The sequence below is a fragment of the Calliphora vicina genome, chromosome 2 (genome assembly GCF_958450345.1).
Source record: "Calliphora vicina chromosome 2, idCalVici1.1, whole genome shotgun sequence".
Lineage (NCBI taxonomy): Eukaryota > Metazoa > Arthropoda > Insecta > Diptera > Calliphoridae > Calliphora > Calliphora vicina.
This window is the reverse complement of record NC_088781.1, coordinates 136,842,904-136,863,178: the sequence shown is the minus strand read 5'-3', so window position 1 is coordinate 136,863,178 and position 20,275 is coordinate 136,842,904. Positions and strand designations below refer to the sequence as shown.

The window sequence follows — 20,275 nt, the reverse complement described above, 5'->3', positions numbered from 1 at the left end:
AATATTTTCTATAATCCTGGTTCCATATAAATATGGTGTTTGGAACAAAATTCTTAAGTCTCTAAAAGTCCAAAAATTTAAGTTTACATTTTAGTTAGTAGGAAATATTCTTAGCTTTACATAACAGTTTTTGGAAATCAAAAATCATTTACACAAAGCAATTAATGATTATTTAAAACTTATAATATGCTAAATTCTATTTCTAAGTATAATTGTCACATTGTAAGTGTTTACGCCAAAAACAACGCCTAGCGATTTTCTTCATTTCCCTGCAATTCCTATTTTTCCATAATATATATAAATGCAGAATGCTATGTGTTGCAGTATACTTCCAATTGTCATAAGTTCTAAATTAAACGTCAATAGTCATAAATACTTCTTTTTGAGAGAGATACAATTCTACCTCTAACCTGTTCAGTTCGCTATCCTAATCCTATTGTTCCTTATGGTAAGAATCCACCTTTCAAATAATTTAATAAATAATTAGAAAATTCATAATTCATTTGTTTTATTCCTTCCTTTTCGTTTCATATTGTTTTTTAAATTATTCTGAGTACAAAATCTAAACGATTTTGTTTCGGCTCAGAGAGTTTGAACATCTCTTCCAATTATCCAGCCTTTCCCCCTTCACCCAGCTTTTCAGCTCAACAGTAAGAATATTTGATAGTTTTTAATATTATTATCTTAATTTTGCGAATTTTTGAGAACTTTGTGTGCTATTTTGTAATGTTTTATAAAATTTTGAAATTTAAAAAATTAAAAAAAAAAATATTATAATATTACATATATTGAGACCATCTTGAAAATTCAATGTCAATTTCTATAATTGTAATTAAATATAAAATAGTTCTTTGGACTTTTCAAAATTTAAAATTGTTTTAAATGATACTTTTAAAGTGAATAATATTAAAATTGTAAGTTTATTTGGAGAAATTGAGCTTATCGATTTAAAATAATTTTTTCTAAATGAAAATTCAGATTTCTGTGAATTTTTTTAAGTTTCTGAAAGCTACAGTAGTTTAATATCTACTGCGGCTTATAGCGAATATTCTTGGCTTCAAAGAACAGTTTTTGTAAATTAAAAATCTATTACGCCTAGAAAGTTATGACTATTTTAGCTAAATTACCCATGAATTAATATTAATCATACGCACCCTTATGCAAAATTATATTTATAAAAATATTTGCCTTATGTTAAGAATTTTTATTAGTTTTTCTTATTATTATGATAATTTAGCATATTTTCTACTATTTTGTTTATTTATTTTGTAATAAAATTTAAAAAAAAATATTTTTTTTTTGTCTTTATTGACTTTCATTGATATACTAAATTACTTTATCCAATTTTATACAGCTAATTTTTGTTCAGGATTTTTTAGTCTTTCTTAATTATTTTAAAATTAATAACAAATCCCCTAAAAGTAGCTAATAAAATTATTACAACACCTATCTGTACTCCACCCAGTACGTAGGATTTTATACCTCTATAAATTAAGATTCTACAGCATACTTCTCTAACATACTAAACAAGTATTAATGAATTTAAAAACAGAAACTTTGCTAAAACTGCTTAAGATTTCTCTCGTTTTTTTTTAAAAACCCAGGAAGCTTAACTTTCACATTCTGTTTTATAACTCATAAAAAATTAAGCATACTTTTAGGTGTGTTTTATATATCTAAAATATAATAAAAAACATATATACAGAAGATTTATGTAGATTTTTTTTATCATAAAAAAATAAGAAAAATCTGTTACAATACTAGTAACCTTGAAAACCAGCTAAAATAATTTATGATGTTTTCTAATGTTTCCTGCTAAGGACACACACAAAAATCTGTTTTCTTAAGATAAATAAATTTTATGTTTAAGATTTTCCAAACAACAAACAAAATCCATTAATCAAAGTTTGAGTTGTTTTAGTTAAGTGTTCAAGGTTTTTAAAATATGTTGTCATAATAACAAAAAGAAAAAAATCTTAAATCAAAAAATCACCTTTTTGTATATAAACATTGAAAAGGGCACACACACTTGCTAACACAACATCATACATCATAAATTTATCTTAAAAAGTGTAGAATACTTGTTTGTGTTCCAGTTTGTTGTTACTGTTGTTAACGTTTTTTTTTATTATTTCCAAAGAAAATGAATTGTTTTTCTTATGTTTAATATGATTTTTGACACAAACACTTGCTTGAACTGGTACTTTATGGAGTAGCAGAGAAAAAGTTCAGAAAACCCTGTCAAATAATGATTTTGTATAGATATTGATGGCTATGAAATTTGAAAGAAACAGTAGGTGCTAAACAAACTAGAAAGCTTAAGTTTTCAAAGAAAAGAATTGTAGTAAACTATTAACACATGTTAAATTAAGAGAACTTAGACACATTAAGGTAATTATTATGAAGTTTAAACAAAATTTTAATTTTTTTCTTTTTTTAACATTGTTTCAGCTTCCACTGTAGTGTTAATTTTAATAGCTTTTCATGTTTGGAAAAACAATCTTCACTTGATGTCATATAAACAATTATTGTTGTTGATAGTGTTGTTGTCATTTCACTCTTAACATTATGTTTAAAAGTATGATAGATTACGGTCATGTGTAAAAAAAATATGATAAACTTTCTATAGAAAGCCATGAACCCGAATATAGTATTAAAATATTATAGCTAGTGGTCAAGTAGGTTTATATTATTTATAAAATAAAGAAGAGGAGAAGGAAAATTCAATTAAATCTGTAAAAAGTTAATCCAAAGGAAATTGGTGTGATTTTGAAAAGTCGACTTTTCTTTCTCTCACATGAATTTAGCTAGAATATGCATTATTTTACTCAAAAATGTTTTTTGATCGAGATATTTTAATGTTTCTTACCCTATTGTGTAGTTTTCCACACATGTGTGGATTTTAACTACAAACAAATTTTGTTGCCAGTATATGTGTAGAAAACAACACACGAGGGCAAATATCGTATATTTTGTTTGAGGCTGATATGAGGGCTAAGGTATAAATGCCTAATCCAGCTCTAAATTTTAGTTTGATTGGTCATCTAGTATCAAAGATTAGAAATGATTGGATTATACTTATTTATCGAATCACTTGCTTAATGCATCAATAACTGCAGAATCCTTACTATTTATACCACCCATGAATACATAGGAATCAACATTTTCTGTCTTAATGTTTCGTTATTCTTAAACTCGTTTGAGGAGATCCCATCTGAAAGAAGACGTGCAGTACAATCTCAAACAAAGTTCAATATAAATCAACGACACCAAGAGTAATAAGTTTTGTTACTATGGAAATATCTAGGTCCACCACTTTACTGTGGACAACATGGTGAATTCACATGGAACTGGACTAGAAATAGGACTAAGACTAAAAATAAGACTAAAAATAAGACTAAGACTAAGACTAAGACTAAGACTAAGACTAAGACTAAGACTAAGACTAAGACTAAGACTAAGACTAAGACTAAGACTAAGACTAAGACTAAGACTAAGACTAAGACTAAGACTAAGACTAAGACTAAGACTAAGACTAAGACTAAGACTAAGACTAAGACTAAGACTAAGACTAAGACTAAGACTAAGACTAAGACTAAGACTAAGACTAAGACTAAGACTAAGACTAAGACTAAGACTAAGACTAAGACTAAGACTAAGACTAAGACTAAGACTAAGACTAAGACTAAGACTAAGACTAAGACTAAGACTAAGACTAAGACTAAGACTAAGACTAAGACTAAGACTAAGACTAAGACTAAGACTAAGACTAAGACTAAGACTAAGACTAAGACTAAGACTAAGACTAAGACTAAGACTAAGACTAAGACTAAGACTAAGACTAAGACTAAGACTAAGACTAAGACTAAGACTAAGACTAAGACTAAGACTAAGACTAAGACTAAGACTAAGACTAAGACTAAGACTAAGACTAAGACTAAGACTAAGACTAAGACTAAGACTAAGACTAAGACTAAGACTAAGACTAAGACTAAGACTAAGACTAAGACTAAGACTAAGACTAAGACTAAGACTAAGACTAAGACTAAGACTAAGACTAAGACTAAGACTAAGACTAAGACTAAGACTAAGACTAAGACTAAGACTAAGACTAAGACTAAGACTAAGACTAAGACTAAGACTAAGACTAAGACTAAGACTAAGACTAAGACTAAGACTAAGACTAAGACTAAGACTAAGACTAAGACTAAGACTAAGACTAAGACTAAGACTAAGACTAAGACTAAGACTAAGACTAAGACTAAGACTAAGACTAAGACTAAGACTAAGACTAAGACTAAGACTAAGACTAAGACTAAGACTAAGACTAAGACTAAGACTAAGACTAAGACTAAGACTAAGACTAAGACTAAGACTAAGACTAAGACTAAGACAAAGACTAAGACTAAGACTAAGACTAAGACTAAGACTAAGACTAAGACAAAGACTAAGACTAAGACTAAGACTAAGACTAAGACTAAGACTAAGACTAAGACTAAGACTAAGACTAAGACTAAGACTAAGACTAAGACTAAGACTAAGACTAAGACTAAGACTAAGACTAAGACTAAGACTAAGACTAAGACTAAGACTAAGACTAAGACTAAGACTAAGACTAAGACTAAGACTAAGACTAAGACTTTTCATAGAAAGAGGACTGGGAACATGACTGGGAAGAGGACTAAAAATATGAATAGGAAAAGGACTAGGAATATAACTAAGATTATAACTAGGAATAATTAAGCTAGGACTAGGAATGGGACTAGAAATTGGACTAAGAATATGACTAAAAAATGGAGTAGGTCTAGGAATTGGAATTGGACAAATACTACAAAAATTACTAGAAAATTATGTATTGGCCTCAGGCTTGTATTCTATTGAATTCTTAAATAAATAATAATAAATAAAATGAACTAGGAATAAGGTTAGGAATGTATGGCTAGATAAAGTATAGGTTTAGGGATAAGACTAGGAATGGAACTAGCAATATGAAAAAAATAGAGCTGGGATTGGGTCTTGGAATGCGACTAGAATCAGGACTAGGAATATAAATTAAAAAATTACAAGGACTACAACTAGGAATATGATTAAGAACAAGTCAAGGAAAAGGACTAGGAATAGGAACTGGAATAAGACTAGGAATAGGACTAGGACTAGGAATAGGAATAGGACTAGGAATAGGAATAGGACTAGGAATAGGAATAGGACTAGGAATAGGACTAGGAATAGGAATAGGAATAGGAATAGGAATAGGAATAGGAATAGGAATAGGACTAGGACTAGGACTAGGACTAGGAATAGGAATAGGAATAGGAATAGGAATAGGAATAGGAATAGGAATAGGAATAGGAATAGGAATAGGAATAGGAATAGGAATAGGAATAGGACTAGGAGCAGGACTAGGAATAGGAATAGGACTAGGAATAGGACTAGGAATAGGACTAGGAATAGGACTAGGAATAGGACTAGGACTAGGAATAGGAATAGGAATAGGAATAGGAATAGGAATAGGAATAGGAATAGGAATAGGAATAGGAATAGGAATAGGAATAGGACTAGGAATAGGAATAGGACTAGGACTAGGAATAGGAATAGGAATAGGAATAGGAATAGGAATAGGAATAGGAATAGGAATAGGAATAGGACTAGGAATAGGACTAGGAATAGGACTAGGAATAGGACTAGTATATGGCTTAAGATTAGGACTGGGAATATGAAAATTAAAAGGACTGGGAATGACACTAAAAACATGACTAGAAAAGGGAACATGACTAAGAGTAGGAATAAAGAAAGGAGGACTGGGAGCATGACTAGGAAGAGGAATGAGAATATGACCAGGAATAAATAAGCTTGGACAAGACTGAGAATAGAGCCTGGAAAAAGACTAGGTATATTACAAGAAATAGGATTACGAATATGACTAGAAAATGGAGTAGGACTAGGAATAAGACAAGTACTACGAATATAACTAGGAAATGGACTAGGAATAAGGCTAGGAAAAGTATGACTAGAAAAAGACCAGATATAGGGAGAAGACCGGGAATGGATCTAGGAATATGTCTTAAAATAGAGCTGGGATTGAGACTAAGAATACGACTAGAAACACGCCTAGGAACAGGACTAGGAATATATATTAAAAAAGGGCAAGGACTACAACTAGGAATATGACTAATAATAAGTCAAGGAAAATGACTAGGAATAGGAATTGTAATATTACTAGGAAAAGGACTAGTAAATAGCTTAGGATTAGGACTGGGAATATGAAAAGGACTAGGAATGAAACTAAAAATATGACTGGAAAAGGGAATATGACTAGGAATAATAGTAGGAATAGAACTATGAAAATAACTACAAATAGGACTAGATAAAGGATTAAGAATATATCCTAAAATAAGCCTATGAAAAACATGGAATATGACTATGAAAAGGACTAGGAAAAAGGTTAACAATCAATCAACGTATTGTTCTGCTGCAGTTGTATGACACTATAATAGAACAGAACTACAAATGGAATTATGAATAGGAATATTTATTGCTATTTATTTAATCAAAACTGTCTACATTTCTATTTCCCTTTTGTCCTTATCTAAGGTATTCATAATTGATGATCTCATATGAAACGTGCATAATCATATCACTGAATAACATGATTGTAAGGGCAGATTTAATCCTATGATTAACTAACCAATCAAAGAAAAACACCAAAAGGCGGAAATAAAAATCAATGACAGATATATCTTGAAATTGAGCTAAAAAGCATAAGCTTAGAATTATAAGTAAAAACGGAAATTATACAAATATGTTGATGTATTCCAGCTAAACATGTTAAATATAGAATTGCTAAACAGAAAACTTTTAATAGGATTATTAATGCTGATTAGTTAGCTGGATTGTATGATGCGAGTGTTTGTTTTCTTAACAAATTAATCACCAAAGTTACCAGTTGTATATCTAATACACGTGTTTATTAATATAAGTTTTGTGGGTATGAGATTATAGCAGACTCATGAACAAACTTATTGAGTATTAAACAAATCAATAATGATTTGAATCACTGAATGAAACAGTCAATAAAGATTTAGTATCACAATATCCATTTGTGGTGTTGTGGCTAAGAAATTGCTGTACAAATCAAACCATTTAAGCGCATTATTTACACACACATATACCAAGACTAGCAATAAACCACCAACATTATCAGACATACACCTACTTGTGTATGATAAACACACAATAAAGCAAAGCAAATATTCCAGCAATATTGTATTGTTTGTTTTCCCACTTTTCTCCCAAACACAGGTAGTAATCTCGATCTAACCCCCACTTTACCGGTACATAAAATAGCCACTGCTAACCCACCAGCTGCAGGAGGTATACCTGGTGTTCCAGGTGGTGGTGGTGGCGGTGCCGGTGTTATTGGAAATAATAATCTAAACATTAATCTTCCGGAAAATAACAACGCCATACTAAGACTTGAAGTTGAATTACGTGACAAGAATGCACCTAAATATCGACGTGCTGTTGGTGTTGGAGTGCCTGGCGGTGCAGCACGTGGCGGCCGGGGTGGTGGTGCAGCTTTAAGAGGAGCAGCTCATAATCGTCCAGCAGTACCAGCAGCAGGTGGTGCAGTTAATGCAGGAAGTAATGTTAACACTATGATGGACTTAAAGGGTAATGCTATAGTGCCCTTGGAAAAGGTATGTGCAAATCATGTTGGTATTTTTTGTTAAACAACATTCAAGTGTTGTACAGGGAAATTGCTCTTTTAGAGAGAGAAATAACTTAACAAAAACTGAAAGTGACTTTACAAAGAATGAAACTCACAAGAGACGTGATGTTATGAACTCATTTGCTATTAACAAGCAGTAAAGAAAAGAAAAAGTCCAACAAAAATGTCATCAAAAATTCTTTTAACAAATCAGGGTCATTTAAACCATCTTTAAAAAAAGCAATTTATACTTAAACATTTAAGTGCTTTACACATTTTAAATACCTCTACCACAAATTACAATTTAATTCCTTTTAAAAACTCTCCAAACTCTCGCCCTTCCTCTCGCTCTCTTTCACAAGCTATACAATCCATTAATTTCCCATTGAAATCTTTTTCTTTTATTGACAAGAAATTATATCTTTATTTCTTCTTTTGTACAGGTTCTTGAAGAACTTTTGGTAAAACTTGAAATTGAACATGTGACCTGGACGACGAGTAAAAAAGGTTACTTTCATCATGTTGTCTTTCCACTGCAATCTGGCGCTCCTTGTGAAACAACACTGCACTGTTTGACAGAATTGGGCATTGGCACTAAATTGAATTCGAGTGTCAGGTGAGTTTTAATTTTTAAAATCGTGGAGAAAACAAAACACCAAAACTAACAGTGAACACACCAAATCCCAACCACATGATTCCAAAAACTCTTTAAATTAAAGAGTTAAATTTTGTTTCCTTAACTCACCTTTTCAATATTCCACTGTATTTTCTCCAAAAATTTCATTTAAAACTTTTGTCCATTCTTAGTTCGTAAAACAAAAAGCACCAAACAGGTTAAAAGACACGAGCTCTAGTCATTCATTTTATTTAGCTGCTTGTTCTGATTCACTTTTTTTTCTTTACAATTTTATCCGAAAAATGTAGTTTTAATAGGGTTGTCTCTTGAGTGGTCATTCTTATCATTTTGTGAAGATGTTAAATGTGCTAAAGGACTTACTTTATGCTGTTGTAGTGTTGATGGCATGAAGGTTAAAGTTTTTCAAGCAGGAAACGTTATAAACTAATAATTTTTTTTGGATTTTTTTTTAAAACCCTAAGCAATGATAGATAGAGCAAGCAATTCTATTTGAGTTTAATAAAGATGAAATAAAACAAGTAAGAAAGTATGATCGGTCAAGCCCTACCATATAATACCTTACACTAAACAAAAGAGCAAAAACATTTTTCTTTTAAAATTTCAATAATTTATATTCGTGAGTGCTTTTCGGAAGTGGCCTTATATGGGGGCTATGACCAATTATGGACCGATCACCATGAAATTAGGTCGTGTGATTTTTGTCTATATTAAATTTAACCATGTTGAATTTTGTGTGTATACCAACAATTTTAAGGGATTTATGCACGTTAAAGTGATTTTCGGAAGCGGGTCTATATGGGAGCTATGACTAATTATGGACCGATCGTAACAAACTTTGGTGACATGAATTTTGTATATATAAAACTTATTTGGTGCTCAATTTGTGGAGATACATTTATAAATTAAACATTTATGACCGATAAAGTCCAATTTCGGGAGGACATTTGTATGGGGGCTAGGTGAAAAAATGGACCGATTTCAGCCAGTTTCAATAGGCTTGGTCTTTGAGCCGAAAAAATAATATGTACCAAATTTTATCGAAATATCTTCAAAATTACGACCTGTACTCTGCGCACAAGGTTTACATGGACAGCCAGCCAGCCGACCAGACGGGCGGACGGACATCGTTTAATCGAATTAGAAAGTGATTCTAATTCGATCGGTATACTTTAAGGTGGGTGTTAGACTACCATGGTGGTGTAGGGTATAAATATGCTAGAGAGTTTACTTGACAATGTTTAAAGAAATTCATTGCAGAAAGTAAGTAAGAAATGTCAAGGTAATTATGTTTGATTAGTTCAACCAAATCGCTATGGCTACTTATGAGTTTCACACAAAAATTAAAGTCAATGAGAATGAAGACGACTTAAGTCTAGGAATAGCAATAGGACACGGTACTAGCAATAAGACTAGGAAAAATGCCTAGGAATATGACTTGGAAAATTATAAGGAATAAGACTTTGAATAAGATAATAGAAAACTGACTAGGAATAATACTAGCTACAGGACAACAACTAAGAATATGACTGGGAAAACGACTACGAATAGACCTAGTAACATGACGATATCCAGGAATATGAATAGGCATAGGACTAAGAATAAGACTAGGAATAGCAATAGACTGCGGTACATGACTAGCAATAAGACTAGGAAAAAGGAATAGGAATATGACTTGGAAAATTATAAGGAATAAGACCTGGAATAGTACGAGAAGAATTTGGAATATAACTTGAAAAAGGATAAGGAATACGACCTTGAATAAGACTACAAAAAGGACTAGGAATATGACTTGGAAAAGTGTTTTGAATAAGACTAGGAATAGGACTAGGAAAATGACTAGGAATAGGATTGATTTAATAATAGAAAACCTATTACGAATAAGACCAGCTACAGGACAAAGACTAAGAATGTGACTTGGAAAACGACTACGAGTAGGCCCAGCAACATGACTATATCCAGGCATATTACTAGGAAAAGGACTAAGAAGAATGCTAGGAATAGGACTGGGAATTTGACAAGGGAAAGGACTAGGAGTATGACTTGTAAAAGTCGAGAAAGATTTGGAAAATGTCTTGGAATATGACTAGCAATAATACTAGGAAAATTACTACGAATAAGACGTAAGAAGTAGGACTAAAAATATGATTGGCAAACGACTAGTAATAGGTCCAGCAACATGAATATAACCAGGAATTGGGCTAGGAATTTGACAAGGGGACTAGGAATAGGACTAGAAATCAGATTAGGAAAACGATTAGGAATATGGCCAGGAAATGACTAGGAATATGAATATGACAACGAAAAGCACTTTAAAGAATACTAGAACAGAACTAAGACTATGACTAGAAAATGGACTAGCAATATGACTAGAAATAGAAAAAAGACTAGGTATACGACTAGTAATAGGAGTTGGACTATGAGTACCAAAAGTATTAGGAATATGACCAGGATTCTGACTTAGAAAAGGACTAGGAATATGACTATGAATAGGTCTAATAATATGACTAGGACTAGGAATAGGAATCTAGGAAAAGAATTATTAATAGAACTACGAATAGGACTAGAAATATGGCTAGGAATTGGAATATGTCTAGAAGAAACACTAGCAATATTTTCAGGAATAAGAATATCAAAAAAACTATTCATAGGTCATGGAATATGAACGGAAAAAAATCAAAATAGGACAAGGATAAGACTAGAATAAGGATTGGGAATATGAGTTGGAATAGGATTAAGAATATGACTTAGACATGGAATATGACTAGGAAATTGAATTGAACCATGAACAGCACGAGGAGAAATAAATATTTTGAGTTTTTATATAAAAAATCTATTTTTGTTAAGAAATATGAGTGATCACAGATCGAACTCTTTTTCATGATTCAACGCTTATTGGCCAATTTATATATTTTGAGTTTTTATATAAAAAATCGATTTTTGGTCAGAAATATGAGTGATCACAGATCGAGCTGCTTTTCTTGATTCAACGCTTATTGGCCAAGTTATTGGCGAATTTAGGTATTTTGAGTTTTTATATAAAAAATCGAATTTTGGTCAGAAATATGAGTGATCACAGATCGAACTCCTTTCCTTGCTTCAACGTTTATTGACCAAGTTATTAGCGAATTTAGATATTTTGAGTTTTTATATAAAAAAATCGATTTTTGTTAAGAAATATGAGTGATCACAGATCGAGGTCCTTTTCTTGATTAAACGCTTATTGGCCAAGTTTTTAGCGAATTTAGATATTTTGAGTTTTTATATAAAAAATCGATTTTTGTTAAGAAATATGATTGATCACAGATCGAGGTCCTTTTCTTGATTCAACGCTTATTGGCCAAGTTATTAGCGAATTTAGATATTTTGAGTTTTTATATACAAAATCGATTTTTGGTATGAAATACGAGTGATCACAGATCGAACTCCTTTTCTTGATTAAACGCTTATTGGCCAGTTTATTGGCGAATTTAGATATTTTGAGTTTTTATATACAAAATCGAATTTTGGTCAGAAATATGAGTGATTACAGATCCAGCTGCTCTTCTTGATTAAACGCTTATTGGCCAAGTTATTGGCGAATTTAGATATTTTGAGTTTTTATATAAAAAATCGAATTTTGTTAAGAAATATGAGTGATCACAGATCGAACTCCTTTTCTTGATTAAACGATTATTGGCCAAGTTATTAGCGAATTTAGATATTTTGGGTTTTTATATAAAAAATCAATTTTTTGTCAGAAATATGAGTGATCACAGATCGAACTCCTTTTCATGATTAAACGCTTATTGGCCAAGTTATTAGCGAATTTAGATTTTTTGACGTTTTATATAAAAAATCGAATTTTGGTCAGAAATATGAATGATCACAGATCGAACTCCTTTTCTTGATTAAATGCTTATTGGCCAGGTTATTAGCGAATTTAGATATTTTGAGTTTTTATATAAAAAAATTGATTTTTGTTAAGAAATATGAGTGATCACAGATCGGGGACCTTTACTTGATTAAACGCTTATTGGCCAAGTTATTATCGAATTTAGATATTTTGACGTTTTATATAAAAAATCGAATTTTGGTATGAAATGTGAGTGATCACAGATCGAGCTCATTTTCCTGATTAAACGCTTATTGGCCAAATTATTAGCGAATTTAGATATTTTGAGTTTTTATATAAAAAATCTAATTTTGGTATGAAATATGAGTGATCACAGATCGGGGTCCTTTTCTTGATTCAACGCTTATTGGCCAAGTTATTAGCGAATTTAGATATTTTGTGTTTTTATATAAAAAATCGATTTTTGCTAAGAAATATGAGTGATCACAAATCGAACTCCTTTTCTTGATTAAACGCTTATTGGCCAAGTTATTAGCGAATTTAGATATTTTGAGTTTTTATATAAAAAATCGATTTTTGGTCAGAAATATGAGTGATCACAGATCGAGTTGCTTTTCTTGATTAAACGCTTAGTGGCCAAGTTATTAGCGAATTTAGATATTTTGAGTTTTTATATAAAAAAATCGATTTTTGTAATAAACGCCTATTTGCCAAGTTATTAGCGAATTTAGATATTTTGAGTTTTTATATAAAAAATCGATTTTTGGTCAGAAATATGAGTGATCACAGATCGAGCTCCTTTTCTTGACTAAACGGTTATTGACCAAGTTATTAGCGAATTTAGATATTTTGAGTTTTTATATAAAAAATCGATTTTTGCTAAGAAATATGAGTGATCACAAATCGAACTCCTTTTCTTGATTAAACGCTTATTGGCCAAGTTATTAGCGAATTTAGATATTTTGAGTTTTTATATAAAAAATCGATTTTTGCTAAGAAATATGAGTGATCACAAATCGAACTCCTTTTCTTGATTAAACGCTTATTGGCCAAGTTATTAGCGAATTTAGATATTTTGAGTTTTTATATAAAAAATCGATTTTTGGCCAGAAATATGAGTGATCACAGATCGAGCTCCTTTTATTGACTAAACGGTTATTGACCAAGTTATTAGCGAATTTAGATATTTTGAGTTTTTATATAAAAAATCGATTTTTGGTCAGAAATATGAGTGATCACAGATCGAGCTGCTTTTCTTGATTAAACGCTTATTGGCCAAGTTATTAGCGAATTTAGATATTTTGAGTTTTTATATGAAAAAATCGATTTTTGTAATAAACGCCTATTTGCCAAGTTATTAGCGAATTTAGATATTTTGAGTTTTTATATAAAAAATCGATTTTTGGCCAGAAATATGAGTGATCACAGATCGAGCTCCTTTTCTTGACTAAACGGTTATTGACCAAGTTATTAGCGAATTTAGATATTTTGAGTTTTTATATAAAAAATCGATTTTTTGTCAGAAATATGAGTGATCACAGATCGAACTCCTTTGCTTGATTGAACGCTTATTGGCCTAGTTATTAGCGAATTTAGATATTTTGAGTTTTTATATAAAAAATCGATTTTTGTTAAGGAATATGAGTGATCACAGATCGAACTCCTTTTCTTGATTAAACGCTTATTGGCCAAGTTATTGGCGAATTTAGATATTTTGAGTTTTTATATAAAAGATCGATTTTTGTTAAGAAATATGAGTGATCACAGATCGAACTCCTTTTCTTGATTGAACGCTTATTGGCCTAGTTATTAGCGAATTTAGATATTTTGAGTTTTTATATAAAAAATCGATTTTTGTTAAGAAATATGAGTGATCACAGATCAAGGTCCTTTTGTTGATTAAACGCTTATTGGCCCAGATATTGGCGAATTTAGATATTTTGAGTTTTTATATAAAAAATCGATTTTTGTTAAGAAATATGAGTGATCACAGATCGAGGTCCTTTTCGTGATTAAACGCTTATTGGCCAAGTTATTAGCGAATTTAGATATTTCGAGTTTTTATATAAAAAATCGATTTTTTGTCAGAAATATAAGTGATCACAGATCGGGGTCCTTTTCTTGATTCAACGCTTATTGGCCAAGTTATCAGCGAATTTAGATATTTTGAGTTTTTATATAAAAAATCGATTTTTGTTGAGAAATATGAGTGATCACAGATCGAGCTGCTTTTCTTGATTAAAGGCTTATTGGCCAAGTTAGATATTTTGTGTTTTTATATAAAAAATCTAATTTTGGTATGAAATATGAGTGATCACAGATCGAGCTCCTTTTCTTTATTAAACGCTTATTGGCCAAGTTATTAGCGGATTTAGATATTTTGAGTTTTTATATAAAAAATCGAATTTTGGTATAAAATATGAGTGATCACAGATCGAGCTGCTTTTCTTGATTAAAGGCTTATTGGCCAAGTTATTGGCGAATTTAAATATTTTGAGTTTTTATATAAAAAAATAATTTTTTTGTCAGAAATATGAGTGATAACAGATCGGGGTCCTTTTGTTGATTCAATGCTTATTGGCCAAGACATTGGCGAATTTAAATATTTTGAGTTTTTATATAAAAAAATAATTTTTTTGTCAGAAATATGAGTGATCACAGATCGAGCAGCTTTTCTTTTCAGTTTTTCAGATCGAGTTCACAGATCGAGGTCCTTTTCTTGATTCAACGCTTATTGGCCAAGTTATTATCGTTTTGAGCTATTGTGAATTTTTATATAAGTAATCGAATTTTGGTCTGAAATATGATTGATCGCAGACCGATATATTTTGCAGATGTATTTAATAAATGGGCGTATTAGTGGACGTGCTTTTTCTATGACTAGGAAAAGCACTGGGAATAATACTAGGAAAAGGACAAGGAATACTTCCAGGAATCTGATAAGGAAAAATACCAGGAAAAGGACCAAGAATATAACAAGGAATGTGATTAAGAATCAAGAATATCCGACTAGAAACAGCACTAAGCATATGTCAAGGAATAAGAAAAAGAAAAGTACTAGTAATCTTACTATGAAAAGGACTAGGAATAAAATATGACTTGTGTTAGAACTAGCAGAAGACAAATATGATTCAAAGCAATATTTGGAATTTGGAAATCATTACTAACTCCTTTTAATATATTTTTCATTACCCATAATCTTCCAACAGTTTTGGAATAACCCTTATAAAAAGATTTCCATTAATTTGTATTCTTAATACATGTAACATTAATATAATAATTTCTTTTTCTTTTCTTAAATCCTTTATCCTGTATCATTTGCAGCGTATTACCCTGCAGTGTAAGCTATGATGCCTTAACCATTACAGAGGATTACAGGTAAGAGAAAATTGAAAAACCACATAAAACTCTTACTATAAAATAAATTAATTTCTGGAAAAATGGTAATAAAATAACGAAGCACAACACCACATTCCACGATTTTCATTTACATTTCACAAACAAGCTCATCAAAACCAATACGAATGCAGCAGTTTTGAAAATGGAAAACAAACACCACCACATAACCGAAATACTAAAGCGGGAAAAAAAACAAACTCCATAGAAGTAGATACCATATATTTTTATACATATTAAAATTGTTTAAGAACTGGTAGTAGAAGAAAAAACAAAAAGAATTTCTAGATTTTTCCTCTTAAACACAAATGTAATAAAATAAAATACAACCGCATTACAACATCAAATGAAAAGATAAAAAGAAAAATATATAAAAGTAGTTGTGGCTAAAAGGCGTGGCAATTGTTTTGAAATTGTAAAATGTAAATACAGTGTTTCTATAATATTTGTTTCTTATTTTTTATTTCGAGCAACAAAAGATTTAAAATGTTAAAAAGAAATACAAACACAGACAACAGGAAGAACAAAGCTAAAAAAAAGTAAGAGACACGACAACCACAACAGCCAGTTCTGTAGAAACCTTGAAGTCCTTGCAACCATTGATCTGTATTTGAAAATAAGGGCAATAAGTTGTTTTTTTTTTCCTCTATTGTCATCATTTCTGCTGGCTGCTGTTGTTGATGATGTGGCTGCTACTACTTGCTGCTGTTGCCATTGTTGAAGGCGACATTTGACATTTACTTCTATTGTGTTAAATAAAGTGTTAAAGCAACAATGTGTTATTAAGGCGGGCGATGTGCAGCTCACAAAAAGAATATAAAGAAAGCAGCTTTTGTGAGTTTTATGTTTTGGGTTGTTAGAAATAGAAACATTTGCATAACAACCAGTAACGAAAATAAGAAAGACTCAAAATAATACAGCCACTTTAGGAAATTGCCATAAAATTTCCAATTGTAATGTATTGGAAAATAGCGGGTGCAAACAAGAAACGTTCATGTGAGTGCCGCAAGGACAAAGTTATTAATTTTAAGAGAATTAAATGTAGAGGAAAGTGAGTGGAAAAAAGAAATTACAGTAAAAATTTTAATATGGTAAAGGAGTAGCAATTTGATCAGAAATAGGAGCGACTAAGAATAGGAGAGGGATTATGATTATGACTAGAAATAGGTCCAGGAAGAATATGAATATGACTACGATTAGGTCCAGGAATTACACTAAGAATATGACAAGGAATAGGACTAGGAATAGACAATGACTACGATTATGTCTATAAATAAATATTAGAATAGGAATAGTACCAGGAGACGGACTAGGAATTCGATCATAAATAGAAAAAATTATTAGGAATAAGGCTTGGAATATGATTAGAAATAGGAGAGAAATGAAAGGATTATGACTAGGAATACGTTCAGGAATTTGCTGGAATATGACATGGAGAATTATGAGCATCTCTATAAATAAGATTTAGAATAGGAATAGCACCAGGAAACGAACTACGAATTCGATCTCAAATAGAAAAACTACCACGAATAAGGCTTGAAATATGATTATAAATAGGAGAGAGTTTGGAAATAAGACAAGGATTATGAGTAGAAATAAGTTCAATTACTGGACTTGAAATAGTGCTTGGATTCTGACATGGAATAGTACAAGGAATATGATTATGTCTATAAATTAAAATAAGAATAGGAATATAACCAGATGTTATACTAAGAATTCGATGAGAAATAGCAAAAATGACGAGAATAAGGCTTGGAATATGATTAGAAATAGGAGTGAGATTTGAAATAAGATGAGGATTAGGACTAGGAATAAATTCAAGAATGGGTCAAATAATATGGATAGGAATAGGGCCAGGAGTAGTACTACGAATTTGGCTAAGCAGATGAATAGGAATATGACAAGGAAAAAGTATTGGATTGGGAATAGTAGTGAAATAAGAAAAAATAGTAAGAATTGGACAAAGATTGTGGTTAGGAATGAAACTAAGATTATGACAAGGAATATGACTAGGAATACGACTAGGAATAGGACCATGAAAAGTACTAGAAATAGGATTAAGGATATGACTAAGATTAGGTGCAGCAATAGTACTAAGAATACGACAAGAAAAACAACATGGAATAGTACTAGCACCACGACTAGGAATAGAAAAATGAATATAATTATGTCTATAAATAAGCTTTAGAATAGACATAGTACCAGGAAATGCACTAGGAATTCATCATAAATAGATAAATTAAAAGAAATAAGCCTTGGATGTGGTATTGAATGGGTGCGAGATTTGACATAAGACAAGGAATATGTTCAGGAATTGGACTAGAAATAGAGCTTGGAATATGACAAGAAATATGGCTATAAATAAGAATTAGAATAGAAACAGAACCAGAGGTGATACTAGGAATTCGAAAGTAGCTAAAATACCTGGAATAAGGCTTTGAATATGATCAGGAATAAGAGTGAAATTTGAAATAAGACAAGGATTCGGACTAGGAATAAATTAAAGAATTGGTGAAAGAATATGGATAGGAATATGGCCAGAATTAGTAATTTTAATTTGCTTAAGAATATGACTAGGAATAGGACAAGGAATAAGGATTAGATTGAGAATAGGAGTGAGATAAGATGCCTAGAATTGGACAAGGATTAAAACTAGGAATAAAACTAATATTATGATCAGGAATATGACTAGGAATAAAACTAGGAGTAGGACCAGGAAATATGGCCAGGATTAGTAATTTTAATTTTCTTAAGAATATGACAAGGAATAAGGATTAAATTGAGAATAGGAGTGAGATAAGATACTTAGGATTGGACAAGGATTGTGTCTAGGAACAAAACTAATATTATGATAAGGAATATGACTAGGAATAAAACTAGGAGTAGGACCAGGAAAAGTACTAGAAATAGAATTAGGAACATGGCTATGAATATGAGTATTATGTCCAGAAATAGGACTAGGAATAGTGCTAAGAATAGGGCAAGGAAAAAACTAATTGGAATAAAATATGGAATATGATTATGTCTATAAATAAGAACTAGAATAGAAATAGAACCAGAAGTGTTACTAGGAATGACTAGGAATAAGGATTGGATTGAGAATAGGTGTGAGGTAAGAAGAACTACTAATTAAGGATTTTGGCTAGGAATAAAACTAGGATTATGACAAGGAATATGAGTAGGAATACGTTTAGGAACATGACTAAGAATATGTCCAGGAATAGGACTAAGAACATGACAAGGAAAAGAACAAGGAATGGGACTAGTAAAAGTAATAGTAATAGTACTAGAAATCATACAAGGAATATGATTAGGTCTATAAATAACCATTAGAATACGGATAGTAAATAGCTAAATTACCAAGAATTAAGATTAGATGCTTAGAAATAGCAGTGAGATTTGAAATTGGACAAGAATTATGACAAGGAATTAGTTCAAGAATATGACTAGTAATAGCGCTTGGAATAGGACATGAAAAAATTAAGATTAAGGAATAAGTTCAAGAATTGGTCAAGGAATATGGATAGGAATAGTGCCAGGTGAAGTACTAGGAATATACTATGAATAAGGATTGGATTGAGAATAGGTAAAAAATAGGTAAGAAGAACTACTAATACTTGGAAAAGGATTTTGGATAGGAATAAAACTAGCATTATGACAAGGAATATGAGTAGGAATACAATACGATTAGGAACATGTCTAAGAATATGAATAAGAATATGTCCAGGAATAGGACTAAGAACATGACAAGGAATGGGACTAGTAAAAGTAATAGTACTAGGAATCATACAAGGAATATGATTAGGTCTATAAATAACCATTAGAATAGGGATAGTACCAGGAGAAGGACAAGAAATTCGATCATAAATAGCTAAATTTCCAAGAATTAAGATTAGATGATTAGAAATAGGAGTGAGATTTGAAATTGGACAGGAATTATGACTAGGAATAGCGCTTGGAGTAGGACATGGAAGAATTATAATAGGAATATAACCAGAAGTGTTACTAAGAATTCAATTAGGAATCGCAAATTTATTAGGAACAAGGCTTGTAATGTGATTAAAAATAGGAGTGAGGTTTTAAATAAGACAAGGATTATGATTAGGAATAAGTTCAAGAATATGACTAGGAATATTGCCAGGAATAGTAGGAATATGGCAGAGAATACAGCTAGCAATATGACCAGGAATAAGGCTTGAATTGGGAATTGAATAAAAAAAATACTAAGAATTGGACAAGGATTATGACTATTGTTAGGTCCAGGAATAGGAATAATACTAAGAATATAATAATGGCATACGCCTTTGAGTAGGATAAAGAAGCTTAGAAAAAGGACTAAAATTGGGACTAGGAATTGTCCTAGGAAAATAACAATTAATAGGACTAGGAACAAAAGTTTGAATATGATATAGGACTAAAAATTTGACTAGGAATATGACTAAGAATATGACTAGGGATAGAACCAGGAATAGGACAAGGAACTGCTCTAGGATTTGGAAAAGGAATAAAAATAATAATATGAATAGGAGTAAGAGTAAGAATAGGAATAGGATTGTGCCTATGAATTGGACTATTAATGGAACTAGAACTAGTTAGTTCTAGTCACAATTCTATTACAATTCTTACTCCTATTCATAGGAATAAGACTAGACATAATGGCAATATGACTAACAATAGCGATATTACAGTTAGACAAAATATC

At 31.0% G+C, this 20,275-nt stretch overlaps 2 protein-coding genes across 2 annotated transcripts in view; one reads left to right on the top strand and one right to left on the bottom strand.

Moving 5' to 3' along the window:
* The window catches only part of LOC135950898 (uncharacterized), a 315,472-nt gene that overhangs the window by 222,068 nt on the left and 73,129 nt on the right, over positions 1-20,275 (bottom strand). The gene's annotated exons all lie outside the window — the stretch shown is intronic.
* LOC135951308 (uncharacterized) overlaps positions 1-20,275 on the top strand; it is a 106,161-nt gene that overhangs the window by 16,678 nt on the left and 69,208 nt on the right. Inside the window, exons 3-5 of the mRNA XM_065500931.1 lie at positions 7,300-7,697; positions 8,152-8,324; positions 15,502-15,555. Coding sequence (XP_065357003.1) covers positions 7,300-7,697; positions 8,152-8,324; positions 15,502-15,555 — 625 coding nt within the window. The remainder of the gene's footprint in view (positions 1-7,299; positions 7,698-8,151; positions 8,325-15,501; positions 15,556-20,275) is intronic.